General features: G+C 40.5%; 1 protein-coding gene across 6 annotated transcripts in view; it reads left to right on the forward strand.

Moving 5' to 3' along the window:
* The window catches only part of FEZ1 (fasciculation and elongation protein zeta 1), an 80,224-nt gene extending 61,820 nt beyond the window's left edge, over positions 1 to 18,404 (forward strand). For all 6 annotated transcript variants that reach the window (XM_043996995.1, XM_043996996.1, XM_043996998.1 and 3 more), the window contains 6 exons: positions 1,434 to 1,602; positions 5,242 to 5,513; positions 6,456 to 6,536; positions 9,363 to 9,438; positions 16,091 to 16,156; positions 18,048 to 18,404. In XM_043996995.1, the coding sequence (XP_043852930.1) occupies positions 1,434 to 1,602; positions 5,242 to 5,513; positions 6,456 to 6,536; positions 9,363 to 9,438; positions 16,091 to 16,156; positions 18,048 to 18,064 (681 nt within the window). In that variant the 3' untranslated portion in view covers positions 18,065 to 18,404. The remainder of the gene's footprint in view (positions 1 to 1,433; positions 1,603 to 5,241; positions 5,514 to 6,455; positions 6,537 to 9,362; positions 9,439 to 16,090; positions 16,157 to 18,047) is intronic.
* Positions 18,405 to 21,416: the final 3,012 nt, after the last annotated feature.

Here is a 21,416-nt window from a genome sequence, read left to right on the forward strand (position 1 = left end):
AATTGTCACATATGGAGAGAGTCCTCAAGATGGCTGTTTCTACTAGAGATGATCCAAGTTTAGAATCAGATCAGCAGAAACTGCTCCCCCTGCAGGAAACTATAGAACATACCAAAAAAGGAGCACCAATTCAAGACAGAAAATATAGCCCCTGAAGAAAAAATACTTCTGTTTTCATAGACCTGAACAGGATTAGGAGTTGGTCATCCAATTTACCTTTGCACATAACCCTGTTCATCAAAAACAACCCCATTGTTTTTTTTGGGGGGGGTGGGTGGTTTTTTTTTTTGGTAGGGCAGTGAGGGTTAAGTGACTTGCCCAGGGTCACACAGCTAGTGCCACCTAGCTGCCCCTAACCCCATTGTTTTTTGTGTGTGTGTGTGTGTTTTTTTCTAATTTTGGATGCATTGCTCCCATTGTTTTTTAAGCCATTTTGGAAGTCCATTTCTTAGAGTCATGAGTGGGAATAAGTAATCTTTGTTTCTTTTTCTTGACTTAGTGAATAAATCACATCTCTGAACCTTACTTTTTCTCTTTAAAGCAGCAGTATGTGTCTGGTTTGTGTTTATTTTAGCTCTTCACACACAAGTTTCCAGATAAGATATTATTTATGCCCTATCTGGCCAATCTTTTTTGGGGGGCATGGAGCAGTGAGGGTTAAGTGACTTGCCCAGGGTCACACATGTAGCAAGTGTCAAGTGTCTGAGGCCAGATTTGAACCCAGGTCCTTTTGAATCCCAGGGCCAGTGCTTTATCCACTGCACCACCTAGCTGCCCCAAAGATATTATTTATAAAAGCATTTTTTTTTGCCTCTCCTATTGAGTTCTACCTACCATTTTAAGACACTGCCCACTGGTTACACAGCTGACCATTCACATGGTTTTTGAAACTTTCCTTTCATCCTCCATTCATAAACAGTTAATGTACAAAGTGGTCTTTCCTTCTTTCCTTTAAATGTTTTCCAGACTCTCATTGCACCAGGAACATTTTCTTCAAGTATTACAGTAACTAATGGACTGAATCCTACCCTGAAGTTGGATGTGTAATATATTAGAAATAAAGTGCTCAGTGCTTTAAAAGTAAATGGTCTCTTCCAGGCAGACCTGCTTGGTTGCTGAGTAGTGTAGTTCCAGTAAAGCACTCACCTAAATGGTCTTCTTGGAAGAGATTATTATCCCAAATGGACAAGTGCTTCATGTTAGAGGAGCAGTACATTTAAGTCCCTCTAGACATGGAGAAGTTTTTACTCTTCTTTCATATGAAGCATTAATAATGCTTTATGAATTTTCCAGACCATTTGATTAGAAGTCTCTTGGTCTCGTCAAAGTTCAGATCAGAATGACCCTCTGTACAAAAATGGATCACTACCCTCATCCCCATTAGCAATTATGCCAATCTGATCACCCCTGTTTGTGTTCTGGCTCCTTCCCAGGTAATTGAAGAGATTGAGGAGATGATGCAGAACTCCCCAGACCCTGAGGATGAAGAGGAGGTTTTGGAGGAGGATGATGGAGGGGAAACTTCATCCCAGGCAGATTCCATCCTCTTGCAAGAAATGCAAGCATTGACACAGACCTTCAACAACAACTGCTCTTATGAAGGTGAAGGCTGCAAGTGGGTTGGAACAGGGGCCTTGGGTGCTGGAAGGTGGGGTGTTGTCACAGAAGAGAGCCTGGAGAAATCCGGAGCATCAGAAGTCAGGTGTGACAGGAACTTCTTACTCTGCTTCAAGAAATAAACCAAGATACCTAAAATAAATAAAAGCAACTGAACAAAATGGAAGAGGGGAAATACTAAAAAAGGAAATTCACCAAAGGGTGATTGGAGTAGTGTAGTATAGTGGGAAGAACACTAGGTTTGGAGTCAGAGGGCATGTGTTCAAAATCTGACCCTGTTATCTGCTCCCTATTCGACCTTGGGCAAAGGTTTATTTCAAATCTCTAGAACTCACTTTTCTCATCTAGAAAATGAGCTCTGAGGTTCCTTCCAGCTCCAAGTCCTGTGACTCAATGGTAAGATTACAGAAGCAAATTAAGTAGAACAGTGTAAATGATAAGTACAACATGAACCTGCTACCGCCTTAAAACAGCTAAGTTTCGAGTAAATGGTACCAGATGTGAATAATGAAAAGCTGACTGCAAAGACATCATAACTATGTTATTTAAAAAATAAAGTCTGGATGAATCACGAAAAAGTATGAAACATGGGGAAAATGTAAAATACAGGAAAGGGCACATTTGGAAATAAATTCATCAATTTTTGGAGGATGATACAGCATGACAAAATCAGGAAGGGGGATTATAACAAGTGAGAAAGCCAGTGGCACAATGGATAGAGAGCTGCGTTTGGCATCAGGAAGACCCGAGTTCAAATTCAACTTCATCTACTTACTAACTGAGTGACTGACCCTAGGCAAATCATTTAATCCCTGTTTATCTTAGTTTTCCCCTTTTTAGGTGAGGGGGTTAGACTCTATGGCCTCTAACATCCTTTCTGACTCTGAATCTGTGATCTTTTTTTGTCATTTTTTTAAAAATTATTTTTATTTCATTAAATGTTTTCTCAGTTACATGTGAAAAAAATTTAACTGGAGCTCCAAAGTCTCTCCCTCTTCTGCCCTTCCTTCCTCCTTTGTAAAGTGCAAACATGGAAATGGGAATAGACACTAATTGGAGAAAGAAAATCAGGTACATGAAAATGATTTGGAATAGAGTGAGAAGACAAAAAAGTGTTCTGGCCTACATTTTCACAATAGACAAATTCATCCAATAATGACACTGACTGGCTGACAAAAGTGACCAATACAAATGTCATATTTAAAATCAAATCAGAAGTCAGAGAGAGAAAGGAATGAGCTGTAAAAACAACCCCCACACATCAAAATCAATGACTCTAAACAACAGGAGACAGAGTTATAACAAACAGAAAGACTATTCAGATGAACAGAACAATTTTGTCTGCAGTGATGCTGCATCAAGAACCAGCCCCCTCCTGGCATGATGCCCAGGCACTCATATATTGTAGCAAAGGTAAAAGCACTAAGCAAAAGGACTGGGAAGCAGCTGAAATATACAATTTAATGGCAAAAATGGAGACGGGATGAGGGCCTAGAATAGCTGCATAAAACAGGGGAAATGAGCTCGATCAGCAAGAGATTCAAAAATAAAAGCCAAGCATAAATTTAGAAAGAAGCAAGTTGGGGAATGGGAGTAGAGAAATGACTCAAAAAAGCAACTTTACAAATGAAAAAGCCTAAATGGAAAAGAAGTTTGACTTTCTCCAGCCCCATTTTCTCTAAGAAGATAGCAGAATTTGTTCCACCTACTGGCTGGGTCTTTATTGTTTGTTCCATTTGGAGTCTTAATTCAAAAAAGGGCAAAAATAAAGGTTAACAGACTCTCTGAAATGTCTATGGCCTTATGCTGTGAATTTCTCCAAAGGTGTGTACTGTACAAAATATCTACACATATCTATCTATCTATATCATAGAGATAGACATTTATGTGTGTATGTGTATCTATAAACATGTATTTATAGAGAGAAAGAGACAGAGAGAAAAGGAGACAGACAGAGACAAAGGGAGAGGAAGAGAGATATACACAGAGAGAAACAGAGAGAGAGGAAGAATGAGAGAAACTAGACCTGTTATTTCAGTGGTGTAGGAAATTACCAAGTGAAGAAACTTCTTCAACAGGTCAGTACTTTCTCCACAACATAGAGTTGTATACATAATATATATATATATATATATATATATACACATACATATACACACCTGTGGTTTAAAGGAGGCTTCAGGGTGCCATGGGGGTCATCACTCAAGTGGGTTCTGTGTTAGACTATATCTTGGTCAACCCCTGAGAATAAACAACTCATCCCACATTTAGGTTTCCCTGATTATTATTCCTATGGACATCAGTGATGTTGAGGACGCTGTCTCCAAAGATTCTACCTCCCCATTATTTCTTGAATTCATTCCCTTCTCCTCACACTGACATGGCCTGAGTTAGGCCCTCATCACCAGGACTATCATAATAGCCTCCTAATTAGTTTTCCTACTTTCTGGATTCTCCTGTCTCCAGTCCATCAGAAAGTATTTATTAAGCTCTTATTGTATGCCAGGTGCAATCCTAGGCACATGGATACAGATCAACATGAAACAGTCCGTCTTCAATGTAGTTGGCAAAACCGTCATCCTCGGGCACAAATCTGACAATGTCACCACCTTGCTTTAAAACAACAAACTTCAGTGGTTCCCTAACTTTTCTAAGACAAAATTTTGGTCTGGCATTCTAGGCCCTCCACGATTTGACCCTGAACTGTCTTTCAAGACTTATTTCATATTATGGAGTTTACAATCCACTTACACTGTACTATGAGCTGCTGTCTGTAGCTTTCCTGACTTTTCAGTCTCTCCCTCTAGAATTCCCTCTCTTCTCACTTCTGCCTCTTAGAACCTTTCTCTTCCTTCAAGGCATAGCTCAAACACCATCTTCTCCACGAAATCTTCCTTGCTCAGTGGTTAGTTCTCTCCCTCAAGTGACAACACGCTAACTTGTCTGCATAGATTTTGTTTCCCCTCTGTGCCCCACCCCAACCCCCCTAGAATTCAAGCTCCTTGAGAGCAGAGACAATATTGCTTTTGTACTCCAGGCACAAAGCTGCCAAGCCCAGTGCCTTACACATAGGAAGCCCTTAATAAAGGACTTGAAGGAAGCATTGCAAGGAGTCAGAGAGCCATGGAAATACACATTTTTGTGGATGGTCATCATCACTCTGTGAACCAGATCTAGAACTAGTTTCTGTTCTTGGATCTTATACAGTCTTGGAATTAGAAAAAGCCTTGGAGATCATCTTGTCTAATACCCTCAATTTATAGATGAGAAGTTCAAGGACTTTCTGGATCTCTCTCTCTCTCTCTCTCTCTCTCTCTCTCTCTCTCTCTCTCACACACACACACACACACACACACACACACACATACACACATACACTCTCACACACACAGAACTAGCTAGTGACAGCCTCATGACCCAAAGTCTAGGGCTCTTTCCAGTGTAGCATATTGCCTTCTTCTGTGAGTGATGCCCACTGTCTTCCGTATAAGAACAGATGGGCAGTATCCTTAGTTTGCTCTCCTGCTGTAAATCTAGCCTCACCTAGTAGTGGTGTCTCCCACCTTGCCTTAGTTAGGGCTGGTTTGGGAAAGGTATGGATTGTATTGGGCTTATTTCTTACAGGACTGAGACATATGTCAGGGTCCGAGCTGGGTGAGCTATTGGATCGTATTGAAGGTGCTATCCGCGATTACTCTGAGGAACTAGTACAACAGCTCGCCAGGCGTGATGAGCTGGAGTTTGAGAAGGAAGTGAAGAATTCCTTTATCACCGTGCTTATTGAGGTCCAGAACAAACAGAAAGAGCAGAGAGAGCTGATGAAGAAGAGACGGAAAGAGAAAGGGTTGAGTCTGCAGAGTAGCCGAATAGAAAAAGGAAACCAGATGCCCCTCAAGGTGGGTGAATAATCCCTGCAAGGGGGGAAATGACTGGGTGCCAGATCCCTAGCCCCTGCAGATGTTGGGGGTTGAGCAGCTCCATTCACCTGTAGGACCTCAGGTCCCAATCCAGTCTTCTAAAAAATCTGTTATCAGCAAACATTAATTATGCATTGTGGGTACAAAGGCAAAATATAGTCCCTGATCTCAGAGGACTTGCAATATAATTGAAAAGAGAGTATGTATACATAAGAAGATAAATAACAAGTGCAACATGTAATGTTTCTTTACAGATGAACCTTGAGAGAAATGAGGATCTTAGGTCTGGCATGTAGTATACAATGAAGATCTATTCCAGGACCCTGGGTCAGTATCTCTGGCCCTGGGGCAGCTAATAGTTCCGGGTTATCCTTTCAGGTTAGGGTATGAGTTCATTCATTATCAGTGCCCTCTTGAGATCTCAAAGGTGAGAAATGAGCTGAAGGCTGATCAGGACCTTGGCAGGATTATTTGGGCCAGTTCTTCCCTGTCATGCAAGTGCATGTTGGAAGCCACATACCACCTACAGACACTATAACAGTGATTTCTTGAGTCTGTTTTCTGTCAAAGAGCCTTGTTTCATCTCACCAAATTTTATGGAAGCATTTCATTTTTTTAATGACCTCGTCTGTTCTGAGAGATCTAAAGAAATGGGGTCAGAGATTGAATACCCATGCACCCAATGAGACTGGGTGACCTGGCTCTCTGAGGGTGTAATAGTTATTCCTACAGCACATAGGCCTACTCAGGCTTGGTTCATAGCTCTCAATTGACCCAATATCCCAATGTACTTACCCACAGAACAGCATGTAGATGTATAGTTCCTAGGATTCAGGAAGGGCCCAGAAACCTTGAGGGTGGGAAGCTCCAAAGCTCAGAAAAGCCTTTGCTTATCTAGAGTCCCTTTCTTTTCTCTCCCAGCGCTTCAGCATGGAGGGGATCTCCAACATCCTGCAGACTGGTATCCGGCAGACCTTTGGCAACTCAGGAACGGATAAACAGGTATGAGCAGCATCTCTAGCACCCAGATTCCTTTATGAGTCCTGCAATTCAACCTCCTTAAACAAGGATGAGAGCTATAGGTGATTCAGCAGTCTCCATGACATTTCTCCTTCCTTTAAGAAAGAGAATAGTCCTTTTCAAAAACCTGATGAAAGTCACAAAACATAGATGCCACTTGTAAGTCAAGGCAGCTGAAGATAACTACAAAGAAAGTGATACGGGGCAGCTAGGTGGCGCAGTGGAGGGGCAGCTAGGTGGTGCAGTGGATAGAGCACTGGTCCTGGAGTCAGGAGTACCTGAGTTCAAATCCGGCCTCAGACACTTAACACTTACTAGCTGTGTGATCCTGGGCAAGTCACTTAACCCCAATTGATTCACTAAAAAAAAAAAAAAAAAGAAAGAAAAAGAAAAAAGAAAGAAAGAGAAAGTGATACACCACTAGACTAGGCCCAAAGTATCACCATTTTCTGAGATTTAGATTCCATATAAGATCTACTTTCTACTACATTAGGTCTCCTGCAGTTTTCCCATGGATCCCACTGGGCCTTCAACCCACATGTATTTAAAATCCCAAAATCATATTTCTTTTTCATTTAGCCATTTTTCCAGTGGGGGAGCAACCTAGATCTCTTTCTGGTTACTAAGGCAGGACATAGGATTTTTAAAAAATGGAATAAGTACTTTTTTTTAAAAAATAGAATAAGTTGTCTGATTTTTTAAATAAATTAGAATAACTTATTTGCCTGAATTTTTTAAAGTTAGAATGTTTGTAAAAAATTAAAATAAAATAAATTCTTATTTGATTTTTTTAAAAATTGGAGTAAGTTCTTATTTTTCTAGAGAATAGATCAGATGACCTCTCAAGTTCTCTACCTGCTTTAGCGATTCATTAACTGAGGGTCATTGGGATGCTGGTTTTGCTGTAGAGGCACCAATAAAAACCAGCAGAGGGAGCATAGCCAACACTCAGGACTGCTGACATTATTCTGCATTGATTTCCTGTCATTTTTGACAAAGGAATCATAGACTATTGAACTTTAGAGATGGAAGGAACCTTATAGAGGATCTGTTCTAATCTTCACTTTACAGGCGAAGACCACAAGGTTCAAAGAGGGAAAGCAACTTGCTCAAGGTTACACAGCTAGTCAGTGGCACAAAAATGAGCACCCTGTCATAATTCACTTTGAAACATAAGGAACTGTCCCAGCCAGAAATAAAGCATTAGTATTTTCTAAATGACTAAAGGTACTTGGGAGACCTATTTTGTTTCCTAATTTAATTCAAATCACTTGCTGCCTGGAGTTTCCATAGTACACAGTAGGTGGTTTGGATTCTGAGGATCTGGGTTTTAATTCCTACAACAACATTTTTTTTCTTTTCTTTTCTTTTTTTTTTTTTTTGGTGAGGTAATTGGGTTTAAGTGACTTGCCCAGGATCACATAGCTAGTAAGTGTTAAGTGTCTCAGGTTGGATTTGAACTCAGGTACTCCTGACTCCAGGGCCAGTGCTCTATCCACTGCACCACCTACCTGCCCCCCCTACAACAACATTTTAAAAGCTTTGTAACCCTGAACCTGAAACTTCATGCTCAAGTCTGTTTCCTCATCTGTAAAGAAGGAATCAGAATGGTTACAGTGCCTCCCAGTATATGTAAAGCTATGCTTTACAAAACTTAAAGCATTATAGAAATGTGAGTTCTTCTTATTAAAATAATGAAGTCTGCATTTATCTTTCATAGTTCTAGGACAGACTTCTTCCACCTCTCTGCCCTGCCCATAATATACAGTTTAGGTGCTGCTGCAACCTCTACAATGAAGCCCCTCCAAACGGGAGAATTGGGGATAATTGTTTCACCTGGGTCCAGATGCCATTGACATTGACTAGTTGAGTATTCTGAACAAGTCTCAACCTCTAGGAACCTCAGTTTCTTCATCTGTAAAATGAGGGTGGTTGCATTAAGAACCCTTTCTCTAAAGCAACCCAACTCTAAAGCAATAATCCTGTGATCCCCAACTCTCCTGCCTCTCTCGTGTACATTTTCTCTTGTATCATATAACTTGGGGCATGAGCCACATTTCCCACTAGATTATCATCTCCTTAAGGGAAAAAACTATTTCATTTTCATCTGGGATCCCCATTAAGTAGGAAAGTGCCTTGGATATAGTACAAGTGTGTATTGAATTTAAATGAAGTAGAGAAGACAGCTGTATGAGTTGTTCATCCATCCTTAAATGGCAGGCCCCTGAAAATGGGAATGAAATTGGCAAGGAGACTCCTGAAACAGGGATCTGTCATTTTATTATTACTGGATTTGGGTTCAACTCTTGGCTGTGTTTGAATCTGTACCTGTGTGATATTGGGCAAGTCATTAAACTTCTCTGGACTTCCATTTCTTCATTTATAAAATGAGGGAGCTGGATTAAAAGAACTCTTAGGTCTTTCCCTTAAAGCTCTAAATCTCCGATTCTTTGGCCTAATTCTGAGAATGCCATATTCCCAAAGTACTAGGCCTTATCTAGAGAAAAAGCATCCTGGGGCAGCTAGATGGTGCAGTGGATAGAGCACCAGCCCTGGAGTCAGGAGGACCTGAGTTCAAATCCGGCCTCAGACACTTAACACTTACTAGCTGTGTGACCCTGGGCAAGTCACTTAACCCCAATTGCCTCACTAAAAAAACAAAAAGCAAAACAAAAGAAAAGAAAAAGCATCCTGTTCCTGGAAACAAATAGTCCTAAGACTATCTAAGAAGACTGAAAAAGTTCCTTTCTCAGATTTCATTCCTCCTGCCTGATTCCCCTCTTAACTGTCCTTGTATTTCCATTGCAGTATCTGAACACAGTCATCCCCTATGAAAAGAAGGCTTCACCTCCATCAGTGGAAGATCTGCAGATGCTGACAAACAGTAAGTTCTTTTGTCCCTTCTCTGTGACCCCCTACTTTCAGATACTCCCTCCAGGGCCCCAAGTGAAATCCCTTGGAATCTGTGTTCAGTTGGTCAGAATGTACTCCTCATAAGCTTCATCAGCCTGCTGCTTGAATGCGTAAAATTAGGATAATCAAAAGAGCCTATGGCCACTTTTTTTTTTTTTTAAGTGAGGCAGTTGGGGTTAAGTGACTTGCCCAGGGTCACACAGCTAGTAAGTGTTAAGTGTCTAAGGCCGGATTTGAACTCAGGTACTCCTGACTCCAGGGCTGGTGCTCTATCCACTGCACCATCTAGCTGCCCCCGCCTATGGCCACTTTCATCCATTGCCTATAAGTCTTGCTTGAAGAAAGTCTTTCTCTAGTTAGTCCCTTTATTCAGACCAGAGTGATACATGGCTAAATTGTGTCTCTCAGCACCTGGAAATTCTCTCCCTTGCCAACTTTCCTTTCCTTGAGTGTAACTACATTTAACTGATCCATTACCAACTCTCCCATCTCTCCTCCCTAACCCCTTCCTCCCAAAAGGGCAAGGAGCTCAGTGTGGAGAGTGCTCTGTTCAGATGGAGGAGCTATCGGTCTGGGGAGGGACAGGAAAAGAATAAGGAAAGACTTATTTGTAAGGAAGACAGGGAAAGAAAGTGCCTTTATTCTCCTTTTCAGCAAATGGCTATGTTCTCTTTGGGTCTACTTTCAAATATCCACAAACATTCTGAGCTGCAGGAAGAAACAGTATGTCATAAATAGTCTTTTGTAGGCAAAATAGATTTATACACATCAAACATTACAACCCCCAAAGGGCTTGGTTGGGGGTTGGGGAAGGCATGGTGTTAGCCACTAATGCCAGCTCTACTCTTTTAAGAATAGAAAAACCCAAGCCTGAGATGCTGTGACAGGCTGGGTGGGTTCTGGAGAGCCTTCATCTCCCTGGCAACCGTGCATTGCAGAGAATGACACAGACCAGGCTGCCTCCCCCATTGAGGCAGTGAGCAAAGTGGGAGGGGAGCAAGCTTTGTGATGGTTGGATACCCCAGGGCTTTCTCAGGAGGAGAGGAAGAAAAGAGGAGCTATCTCTTCAGCAGAGGAAGATGCCTGCTGGGACCTAGTGCTAAAGGTGACCAAACGTTTCCGATTCTATCAGTTTGGAGACCTAAAGCAGGAGGCTCCAGTGTGAGGGAAGCTCTGATATGGAAGAAAAATAGACACATCTTCAAGTGGAGAGAAATCAACAGACATCTCGTCCTTGAGAATCTGGAATTGTCATTTCAGAGTACACTGCTGTTTTCTTCTATAGTTTTTAAAGCTCTTTCTTCTGCATATGTATTCATAAAAATATTTTTAAGAGGCAGGAGTACAAACATATGGATATATATGCATTTGTGCTTTTAGAAATTATTCTCTTTTGGATAATCATAGAATCTGAATGGGAAAATCTTGTCCACCTTCTTAACAGGTCCAATATCATATAGATCATTGCACTGAAATCCAGGTCAATTTTCAGTTCAATCCAAGAAGCGCTTTGTAAAACAAACAAACAAACAAAAAAAACCTACTGTATAGCAAGAACTGTTCCAGGCACTGGGAACACAGAGACAAAACCAACATGGTCCATTCCCTCAAATCTTACATTTGACTACAGAGGATTCCTAATTTAATGTTCTTTCCGTTATACCCAAGGGTGTGCTGGCAAACGTTTAACAACAGGCTTTCTGACAAGCATGAGGCATTTTTAGGTTTAATCTACACTATTTACATTTTCTCTATCATTTTTAATAATACAAAAATAAATGTTTATTATATGTGTATGGATTATATAGATATATTTTGGTGATAAAGTGCTAGTTTTGAAGTCAAGAAAACATTTTCAAATTCAGCCTCTGACAGTTACTATCTGTGTGACTCTAATGCCTAGATGCTTTGGACAGCTCCCTAGGACATTTCTGCTGAGTCTTAGACAGATTGCAATTTTTGCTGGTTAAGGGAATGCTCCATTCTAGCAAAATGTCTCTATCACTTTCTTAAATCTACACAATCAACAAAACAATATGTCAAACCCTGACTTGTCGTTCTTGCCAGTTTCCAAGGTATAAATGGTCACACTGAAAATTTAATAATCCTCTTCCCTCTCCAGGTAATCTAACTAAACTGGACCCAACATAGCCCTGACTACACCTATCAACAGGAGCTTAATTTTTATAGTTCAATCTTCATCATGACTTAAAAGAAAAAACAATCAATGCATTACAGATAGTAATGAATAATAAGTAATTAGGAATTCAACATGAAATTCCTACATTTTATGAAGTCTTGTAGGTTTATTTGTATTTCTAGCAAGTTCCTATGCATTTAAATCTCCTATAGATCATAGCTTTGGAATTACAAGGATCCTTAAAGATCATGTAACATAGTGGTAGTAAATTCAAATAGAAATTGAAATTTGGCTAGAAATCTTATAAAAACAAATGTTGAAAACTATCTCTAGGGGCAGCTAGGTGGTGCAGTGGATAGAGCACCAGCCCTGGAGTCAGGAGGACCTGAATTCAAATCTGGCCTCAGACACTTAACACTTACTGGCTGTGTGACCCTGGGCAAGTCACTTAACCCCAATTGCCTCACACACACACAAAAAAAAGAAAAAAGAAAAAAAGAAAACTATCTCTACATGTAACTAGAAAATAATAAAATACTTTTATGATAAAGAAAAAAAATTTTTAAAAGGCAAGGGTTCTTACTGGACCTGAGTGTTCCACTATAATTACATCTCTGCCTTTATTTCTATATCATTTCTTCATAATGACTTTGACTTGAATGGTGTCCAAATCAGTGTGGCTTAATTTAAGTAAAAATATGATATATGATATGATATGATATGATAATTAATTATTATTTAAAACTTGTTAAAAAATGAAGAAAAAAAATTGAAGAAAAGAAATTGGTCCCTACAGACTCTTAGAAAACCACAAATTAAGGGGCAGCTAGGTGGCACAGTGGATAAAGCACCAGCCCTGGATTCAGGAGGACCTGAGTTCAAATCTGGCCTCAGACACTTGACACTTACTAGCTATGTGACCCTGGGCAAGTCACTTAACCCTCATTGTCCCCAAGAGAAAAAAAAAGAAAAAGAAAACCACAGATTAACATTATCTATGTTGCATTGTAGGTCAGCTAGGTGGCCCAATAGATAGAGCACTGGGTTTGGAATCTGGAAGACTCTTCTTTTTGAGTTTAAATCCAGCATCAGACATTTACTCTCTGTGTGACCCTGGACAGCTCCTCATCTATAAATTGAGCTAAAGAAGAAAATGGCAAATCGCTCTGGTATCTTTACCAAGAAAAACCCAAAATGGGGTCATGAAATATTGGACCTGACCAAAACAACTCAACAACAACAAATGTATTTTTATTTATTTTGTTATAAACATTTCCCCAACTACATTTTAATCTGGGGTGTTTTATAGGCTGCACTGAGTTTGACACCTTTGCCTTTTACAGATGAGAGACTGAAGCATAGGATGTGAAATGACATTGATTTGATGATGATGATGATAGCTAGCATTCATATTTGAACCAATTGTGTGAAACCCTCTACTTAGAGCAGCTTCCCTTAGGTAGACTTGTAAATAACGTCTCCTCTCTTTCATCCTCGAATCAAGGAATCAAAGGCCAAAGAGTTATACAGCTGCTATAATGGGACAACTCATCTCAATTTAGAATTTTAAGATGGTCAGTTCTGACAATCATTGTTGGTTAAGTGACATCTCTATTTTCACTTTCAGTGGAGATCTACTTCATTTCTGTCATGCATTCCGCACATGCTCTCTTGGCAAGCATTCCCAGTTGACATAATTGAATAGAATACTTACCTTACAGTAGAAAGCAAAAATGATATAATAATGATGATAACAAAAAACCTGAGTTCCACCAACCTGCTGCAATCTCCTTACTAGATGTAGATGTAGTTCACAAGCTCTGGTCTTGTCCCTAACTTTCTGTTAGCTCAATCACCCACTTCCACCCTATTCTAGCTATTCCTACCTCAGTCTCACTTGGAGGTTCTCCCCTCTTGACCTAAGTTTAATTTTCCTACCTTGAAATAAGGCAAAAAAAGAGGAGGCTATGAAGTAAAAGAATGCAGGAGGTGGGGAATAAAGGCAGAAAGTCTTCCATTTTTATTGTCCCTTCTATTTCCATCCACTGCCTGTCCCCCTTCTGGATACAACCACCTTCCTGAAAAATTTTCCACAATGACCTTCTTTGTTATGAAAACCTTTTGCACAATATTTCATTTAATAGCATATCTTTCTCAATCATATACTCTCCCAACTGCTAGTGCACTTCCTCCCAAATCACCTTGCATTTAATACTTTATATTTATTTGCATTTGTTCTCCTAATATTTATTCTGTATATACTTATATGTGTATTTGTCTCTGCCATTAGAATGTAACATTCTTAAGAGTTGGAAGTGTTTCATCCTTTGCATTTGTAACCCCAGTGCCTGTACAGTGTCTGTCTGCAGTAGTAGGTATTTAATAAATGCTTGCTGATTGCCTTAATACTACAGAAATAAAAGTTACCAAAAAACTTAGGCTAAAAATTCCTTAGCTTATAATCATCTCACTCTTGTAAGTTGTTCTTTCTCCTTAAGAAGACTATAAGCAACTTGAGCAGAGGGAACCCTGTTTTAGACTTCTCTTGTTATCTTCATAAATCTAGCCCTGTTCTGGGCAGATTGTAAATACTTAATCATTTTAAGAGGGTTTTTTTTGTTTGTTTGTTTGTTTTTAATGAGGCAATTGGGGTTAAGTGACTTGCCCAGGGTCACACAGCTAGTAAGTGTTAAGTGTCTGAGGCCGGATTTGAACTCAGGTCCTCCTGACTCCAGGGCTGGTGCTCTATCCACTGCGCCACCTAGCTGCCCCTTTTTTAAAAAATTTGATGTCTTTTTTACATCATAATTTTTCCCAGTGTTTCTCCCCTCCCCATACACCTGCCCTGAGATTCAGAGATTTGCTTCATATAACAAATAGCATTTCCAAAGATAAATAAGGGAAAAGGGGGATCAGCATTTCTGATCAATATATGAAAAAAGTCTTAAAATATGTGCAACATATTTTTCTAACACTTGTGGACCTCCCACCTCAACAAAAGAGAGGGGTGGGAAAAGTCTCATCTTACAGCTATTCTTCAAGCTATGATGCTTAATACTTTGGTTGAATCAATCCCACTGCTATTAATGAATATGAGAAAATAGTTTTAAAAATAACTTCAAGTAACTGGTATAATCTTTGAGGATACCTGCTGATCACATATTCAGTGATTTAGAGTTTTATTCTTGTTCAGAGCTTGGCTAACAACCTACAAGCTTGGCCTGAGTACTTTTTTTTAAGCATCAGAAAATAATGCATTGGAATTATCAGTTTATTCTCTGGTTTGTGCTTAATGTACAACTATATTTTTACATAGCCTTAATCAATATAAACATGTTATTTCATAATTCTTCTTTTTCCCATTATTTGACATACACATCTCCAAGTTTACATACATGCCATTTAGTAGTGATATAGTATTTGTGAAGAGAGTGCTGGACCTAAAGTCAGGAAGACCTGAGTTTAAATCTGACCTCAGATTCTAGTTGTGTAACCCTGAGGAAGTCACTTGACCTGTTTCCCTCAGTTTCCTCAACTGTAAAATGGGGGAAAATAACATCACCTACCTCTCAGGGTTGTGGTGAGGATCAAATGAGATAATTTTTTTTTAATTTTTTTTTTTTTTGGTGAGGCAATTGGGGTTAAGTGACTTGCCCAGGATCACACAGCTAGTGTTAAGTATCTGAGGCCAGATTTGAACTCAGATCCTCCTGAATCCAGGGCCAGTGCTCTATCCATTGCTCTACCTAGCTGCCCCATGAGATAATATTTGTAAAGTGCTTAGCACAGTACCTGGTATATAGTAGATGAGGTACACACACACACACATCTTCTTCCCCCTTCCATAGCTTGCATAGCCATTTCCTTATTGCTAGCCACTTAGATCGTTTTCAGTTTTCCTATGATATAAACATCATTGCTTTGGATATCACTTTGTATGGGTTATTTTTTTCTCTTTTGGATTATTTCTTTGGAATGTATTCCCCAAGAGTGGGGTTATGGGATCAAAGGGTTTTTGCCCTTCTAAGCCCAGGTACATATTGCCAGCTCACTCTTCAGAAAGCCTAAACTGGTTTACAATGCTTCCAGGCATGTGTAGATGGCTGTTTCCCTGTATCCCCAACTTTGGGTTTCATCTTGCTTATTTATTTGTGCTGGAATCCCAAGTAGATGATGGCACCCTAAGGGTCTTTGAATTTGCACTTCTGAGACTATACATTTTTGCATTTTTTGAGTTCAGTGTTGGCTACTTATCCCTATGTAAGCTTTTCCATCTCCTTTAACAACTTAGAATAGCTGATTTGTGACAAAGGGAACATCTTTGAGCTTTGGTGGTTATATACTTAAGCACTGCTTAGGTTTTCATAATCACTGGCCTGTCAGCCATGGGCTGGTTGGTTTGTTGGTTGGATAATTGGCCTTAGCGAATGAACTGTATGCCCTAAGTCAATGTCCTGTCCCATTTCTATCTCCTCTCTCCTAGTTCTCTTTGCCATGAAGGAAGATAATGAGAAGGTGCCTACATTGCTGACGGACTACATTTTAAAAGGTAAGAATAATAGCCCCATGCCACCCTGAGCAGAAGAGTCCCTCTGGGGACCCCTAATGGCTTCCTGTCCCTGGTATTTGAAGCTAATGTGAGGTTTCTCTAGAACTCAGCAAGGTGAATCTGTGCAGGAAGAAAAGTCCTGAATAAACAGGTTTTACAGAGACAAAGCAGGTTACTCTAGGTATTCAGGCTTCTGGGGAACTGAGAAATAGATCCCAGCCCCTCTTAATTATGGGAGTAAGGCCAAATGTAGAGTAAATAAAACAATAAACATCCTGGGAATTGGCCAGCAGAGGACAGACAGGCTGCAAGATTGAGAGCATTCTAACTTGGAAAAAAGGCTAAGGCAGATTTTCATTGTCATCTTCAAACATATATAAAAAAAGCAGACCTATAGTAAAGCATAGCAACATTGTTTCCATGGTGAGTCTAGGTTGAAATTGTAATGGAAAGAATTTAATTTAGATTTAGGGAAACATTTCTGCTATAAGAGTTGTAGGACAATGGAACAACTTTTCGAAGGTGACTATAACATTTCTTTATGGGTTTTTCTGGGCATGGTATCTTGCAGAGGTGGTTAATACTAGTCCAGGGGTTAGGAGTAGTTATTAGTTAATAGTCTAGGGGACTAGGGGCAGCTAGGTGGTACAGTGGGTAGAGCACCAGCCCTGGAGTCAGGAGGACCCGAGTTCAAATTCGGCCTCAGACACTTAATGCTTACTAGCTGTGTGACCCTGGGCAAGTCACTTAACCCCAATTGCCTCACCCCAAAATAGTCCAGGGGACCTCTTGAGGTTCTTTTTGATCTGTGATTCACTGAAATGGTAAATTTATCATCAACTCTTTAGAACTCCTGTGACCAACTGATTATTAAATTTGCAGGTGAGAGACAGAACTATGTTCCAAAAAGTCACTGACAGAATGGAATAATGGATTGAATCTAATAAGGTGAAATTTAATCAGGATAAGTGTAAAGTCCTACACTTGAATTTAAACAATCAATTTGACAAGTGCAGGATGGGAGACACAGAACAAAGTAAAAGTCCATGTGAAGGAGATGGAGGGAAAGGATAGGAGGAAAGGGGACAGTGTATCAAACATAAGTGAGCAGTGTGACATGGGAGCTGAAAAAAATCTAACATGATCTTAGACTGCATTAAGAGAAGTACAGTGTACAGAATGAGGGAGGTGACTGTCCCATTGTATTGTCTTGATCAAAACAAAACTAGAATGTTGTGTTTAATTTGGGCACCATATTTTAGGAAGGACATTGGCAAGCTGGATAGTGTCAGGGAAAGGTGACAAGGATGGTGATGGGAGTGGGGGAGACTGCTGTTACATGAGAATCAGGTGTAGGAACTGCGTATGTTTAGTCCGGAGAGGAAAAGACTCAAGGGGACACAATATCTTTCTTTAAGTATTTGAAAGGTTGTCATGTGGAAGACTGATTTGATTTATTATGCTTGGTCCCACAGGGTATGACTAGAACCAATGTGAGGGCATCACAGAGAGGCAGATTTCATCTATTATTAGGAAAATTATTAGGAGAAACTTCTTAATTCACAATTAGAAGAATGTCCCAAAGTAGATTGGACAGCGAGGGGAGGTGATAAATTACTCATACCCGGAGGTCTTCAAACAGAGGTTGTTGGGTGACCACTTGTTGTGATGTCAAAGAGAAAATTCCTGGTCAAAGATCGCTCAGTCCATCTTATCCCTGAGTTCCTTTCCAACCATGGGATTCTGCTATTGGGAGTCCACTCCCTCCTGATAGGTTAGAGTGGTGGTTCACCAGAGTGAAGTTCTCATGGCTGGTGTTTGCCAGCCTAATCTTGAACTGGGCAGGTGCTGCTTATATGTGTCCTGATGTATCTCCTGTTCTCTTTTCTAGTGCTCTGTCCTACTTAACCTTGCCCTCCGGAGCACCCCAGCTGCAGGCGGTAGCTGGGCAAGAGAGTCATTCCATCGCAGGGACTGCATGACACCATGTAACCTCCGACGTGTATTTCAATGTGTATAGCATAACCTGGATTAAACATGAGCAAACGCGGGATCCTTTGCCGTTGGCTTCTAGTCCTAGTAATCATTGGATGCATGAATGAGGGGCAGGGCTAGTGATGTCTATTCCTCTCTGCCTGGGTCGGAGGAAGACAGATGCTTTTACCACTGACTATGTATTCTGGCTCCAGCCCTCAAAACCCAGCTTACACTACGAGACTAATTTTGAAATAAACACTCATTTAATTAATCCCTGTCTTATTTATTGAGGAACGCTTCAAATTTCCATCTTTCTCTCCCCTCCCCTCTATCTTAGGACCTCCATTCTACAAAGGTCACACAATTGGCTCCTCATCCTGGACAATAGATACCAACACTGTATTTAGGAACCAGGAAAATATAATGCAGTGCTAAGTATTGAGTGGGGAGATATGTGAGAAGCATTGGGGATTTATGTGAATCTATGTTGGGATGGAGGCAAGAGAGGTAAACACTATTTTAGGTTGGCCACAGAGTCACAAAAGTAGTGGTATACAATAACACTTAGCTCCTTGGTGACTTGGTAGAGAGTAGCACACCATATTTTTCAGTGCTTCATTTAGAAGGCAGGGAAATGGAAGGGTCTGTCATCTGACTTCCCTAAAGTGCTGGTGGCATATGAAACATTGCAGCACTTTCTGATTTACTCCTTAATTTTTTGTTTTATTTTGGGTTTTTTGTGGGGCAGTGAGGGTTAAGTGACTTGACCAGGGTCCCACAGCTAGTAAGTGTCAAGTGTCTGAGGTGGGATTTGAATTCAGGTCCTCCTGAATCCAGGGCCAGTGCTTTATCCACTGTGCCACCTAGCTGCCTCCCCCCCCCCCCCCCCCCGGCCCAGTTTACCATAGGAAGTAGACATTTTTCTGCTTTTGGTGAAAGCCAAATACACTGGCCTTCCCTAGAGTACATTCCCTCCTCAGACAAGACTATGGGCAATCAACTCTGATTTCTCTTTGAAGTGGAGGGGTGAGGAAATTTGGTGGTCCTTAGATATTCCACAATAAAGCATTACAGCCTCACACACAGTCCAATTAGAATTAAAGTGGTCTTTTATTTGGCGCTAGAGAAAGTGGCAAAGTTGGAAGTCAAAGACTTCACCTCTGGGGAGGAGGGCTTAGAAAAATTGTCTTCCTCCATGAACAGAGGGAAGGCAAAAGTTTTTTTATAGAGGATAGATAGGGTATCCAATTGAAAACTGGAAAGTTCATTTTAGGGCAGGGATGGGGAAAGCCTGTTTGCTTATCATATTCCTGAGAGTCAAGGGGGATTTTTTAGAAATGATGATCCTGATCTTTGGGGTTATCTCCCCTTATTTCTTAGGTGTGTCTCTCCTGATATCTAGTTGGTCAGTCTCAACTTTAGTAGTCCTTTGATTGTTCAATATGTCTGTCCTGTTATCTGGTCATCTTTGGTTTTGCTTCTCACAGGAGAAACATCTGATTTATCCTAAGCCTCATGGCATCTTCCTCAAAAGTACTACATCTACCCCGCTAGTGCAGACTCTGCCACTTCCTAGCTGCCCTGGGTCACCTCTAGAGAACTAGTTTCCTCAGGATTATTTCCTTTCTGTCTGCAGCCTCCCTCCCCTTCTTGCAGTCCTAAATCTTTAAAAGCTCTTTATTTGTATTTGCTACCTATCACATTGACCAGGATAGGAGAGTGCTATAGGGAAGGGCTAGCCAGGCATGTCCTGCATTCTTACAGGACATACAAATCTGACTCATCATAATCTTGATTTCATACCTCTAGTTTTCCTGACCAGAGTCATCTTGAGCCCAGAGAGCTGAGTTTTATTTCTATACCTGTCACTGATTTTACCTGAAACAAATCACTTTACCTTTCATTTCCTCATTTATAAAACAAAGATGTTGGATTGGCTAACATCAAAGTCTTTTCCAAATCTACCATTTGCTAGTTCTTTCTAACTATTTCTAGTTCTCATCTCTACAATAGCCAGACTCAGGTTAAGAGGTGTACACATCAAATTTCCACAGAACAATCTCCAAAGAAGACATTGTTTATATCATCACATCAAGCAACCTCAGCAGAATGTCATAGGTTACCCTTATCCGTCATCTAGCACAGCAGTCCTGGAAAATCACTAGAATGTCCAGAATGACAGTTCTACATCTCACCTAGTGGGAAGCCCTGTTTCTCCCCTCAGACTACTGGGGGTGGAGGGAATGTAGCCATTCCTGCTGGTTCTGGCTACATTCTCCATTGCTCCCCTGCAGAATCCAATACATTTCATAAGAAAGCTTGGAGAAACAGCTTCGCGCCCTTCTCCAATTCCCCCTGGGACTTTGCAAATAAAGGCATGAGGATGAGTTTGAGTTTCTACTCTGATGCTTACTAGCTGTATAAGGTTAGGCAAGTCAGTAAATGTCTTTGAGCCTCAGTTTCCTCACCTTTAAAATGGACTAGATATCTTAAGGTGGTTTTGAGGACTTTGCCAAAAGCTAGATACCATAAAGAATAGCTCAATGAAATAAGAAAGACAGGAGAGAATCACAGGAAATCAAATTTTGAAAGGATCCAGGAATAAAATTTCTGGCACAATGCACAACATATTGTTAAGAAGTGTGGAATAAAATAATCTTGTTATCAGAATGTGTGGTTTAAGTGAAATACTTCCACAGACTAAATACACAAAACTTGTTTGAATGCCACCCCCCCACTCACCACATTCAACCAGACTGAATACACAAAACTCAACTACCTTTGTTCTGCTGAGACTGAATTCACAAAGCCGGCTGCACAATATTCTCTTTGTCTGCACAGGATGATCCTACCGAAGTTGCATACCACTCACAACTGGTGACTAAAGGTCGGGATCAACTTCCTTACTGGGACAGACTGCAGCCCATTAGTTCATTCAAATGTCCCCAATTGCTGCTACTTAGGTGTATACTCTAAGCAGTCTTGGAAAAAGCTATACAAGACAAATCTGGATCCCAGGATGCTGAAACTACTACCAAGTGTGCCAATCAATTTCTTTTCCTTTCTTTTTGACTGCTCTCTTTATTTTACTTCCAGGCTTGCAAAACTGATAGCAGTGGAATTGTCCCTGGGATCTCTAGGAACCTAACCAGAGATATTCTTCCAACAGAAGTGAGTTGAATTTGGAAAGCCAGGTTAGGGGCAGCTAGGTGGCATAGTGGATAAAGCACTGGTCCTGGATTCAAGAGGACCTGAATTTGAATCCGACCTCAGACACTTGACA

This window comes from Dromiciops gliroides, chromosome 3 (assembly GCF_019393635.1).
Source record: "Dromiciops gliroides isolate mDroGli1 chromosome 3, mDroGli1.pri, whole genome shotgun sequence".
Classification (NCBI taxonomy): Eukaryota; Metazoa; Chordata; class Mammalia; order Microbiotheria; family Microbiotheriidae; genus Dromiciops; species Dromiciops gliroides.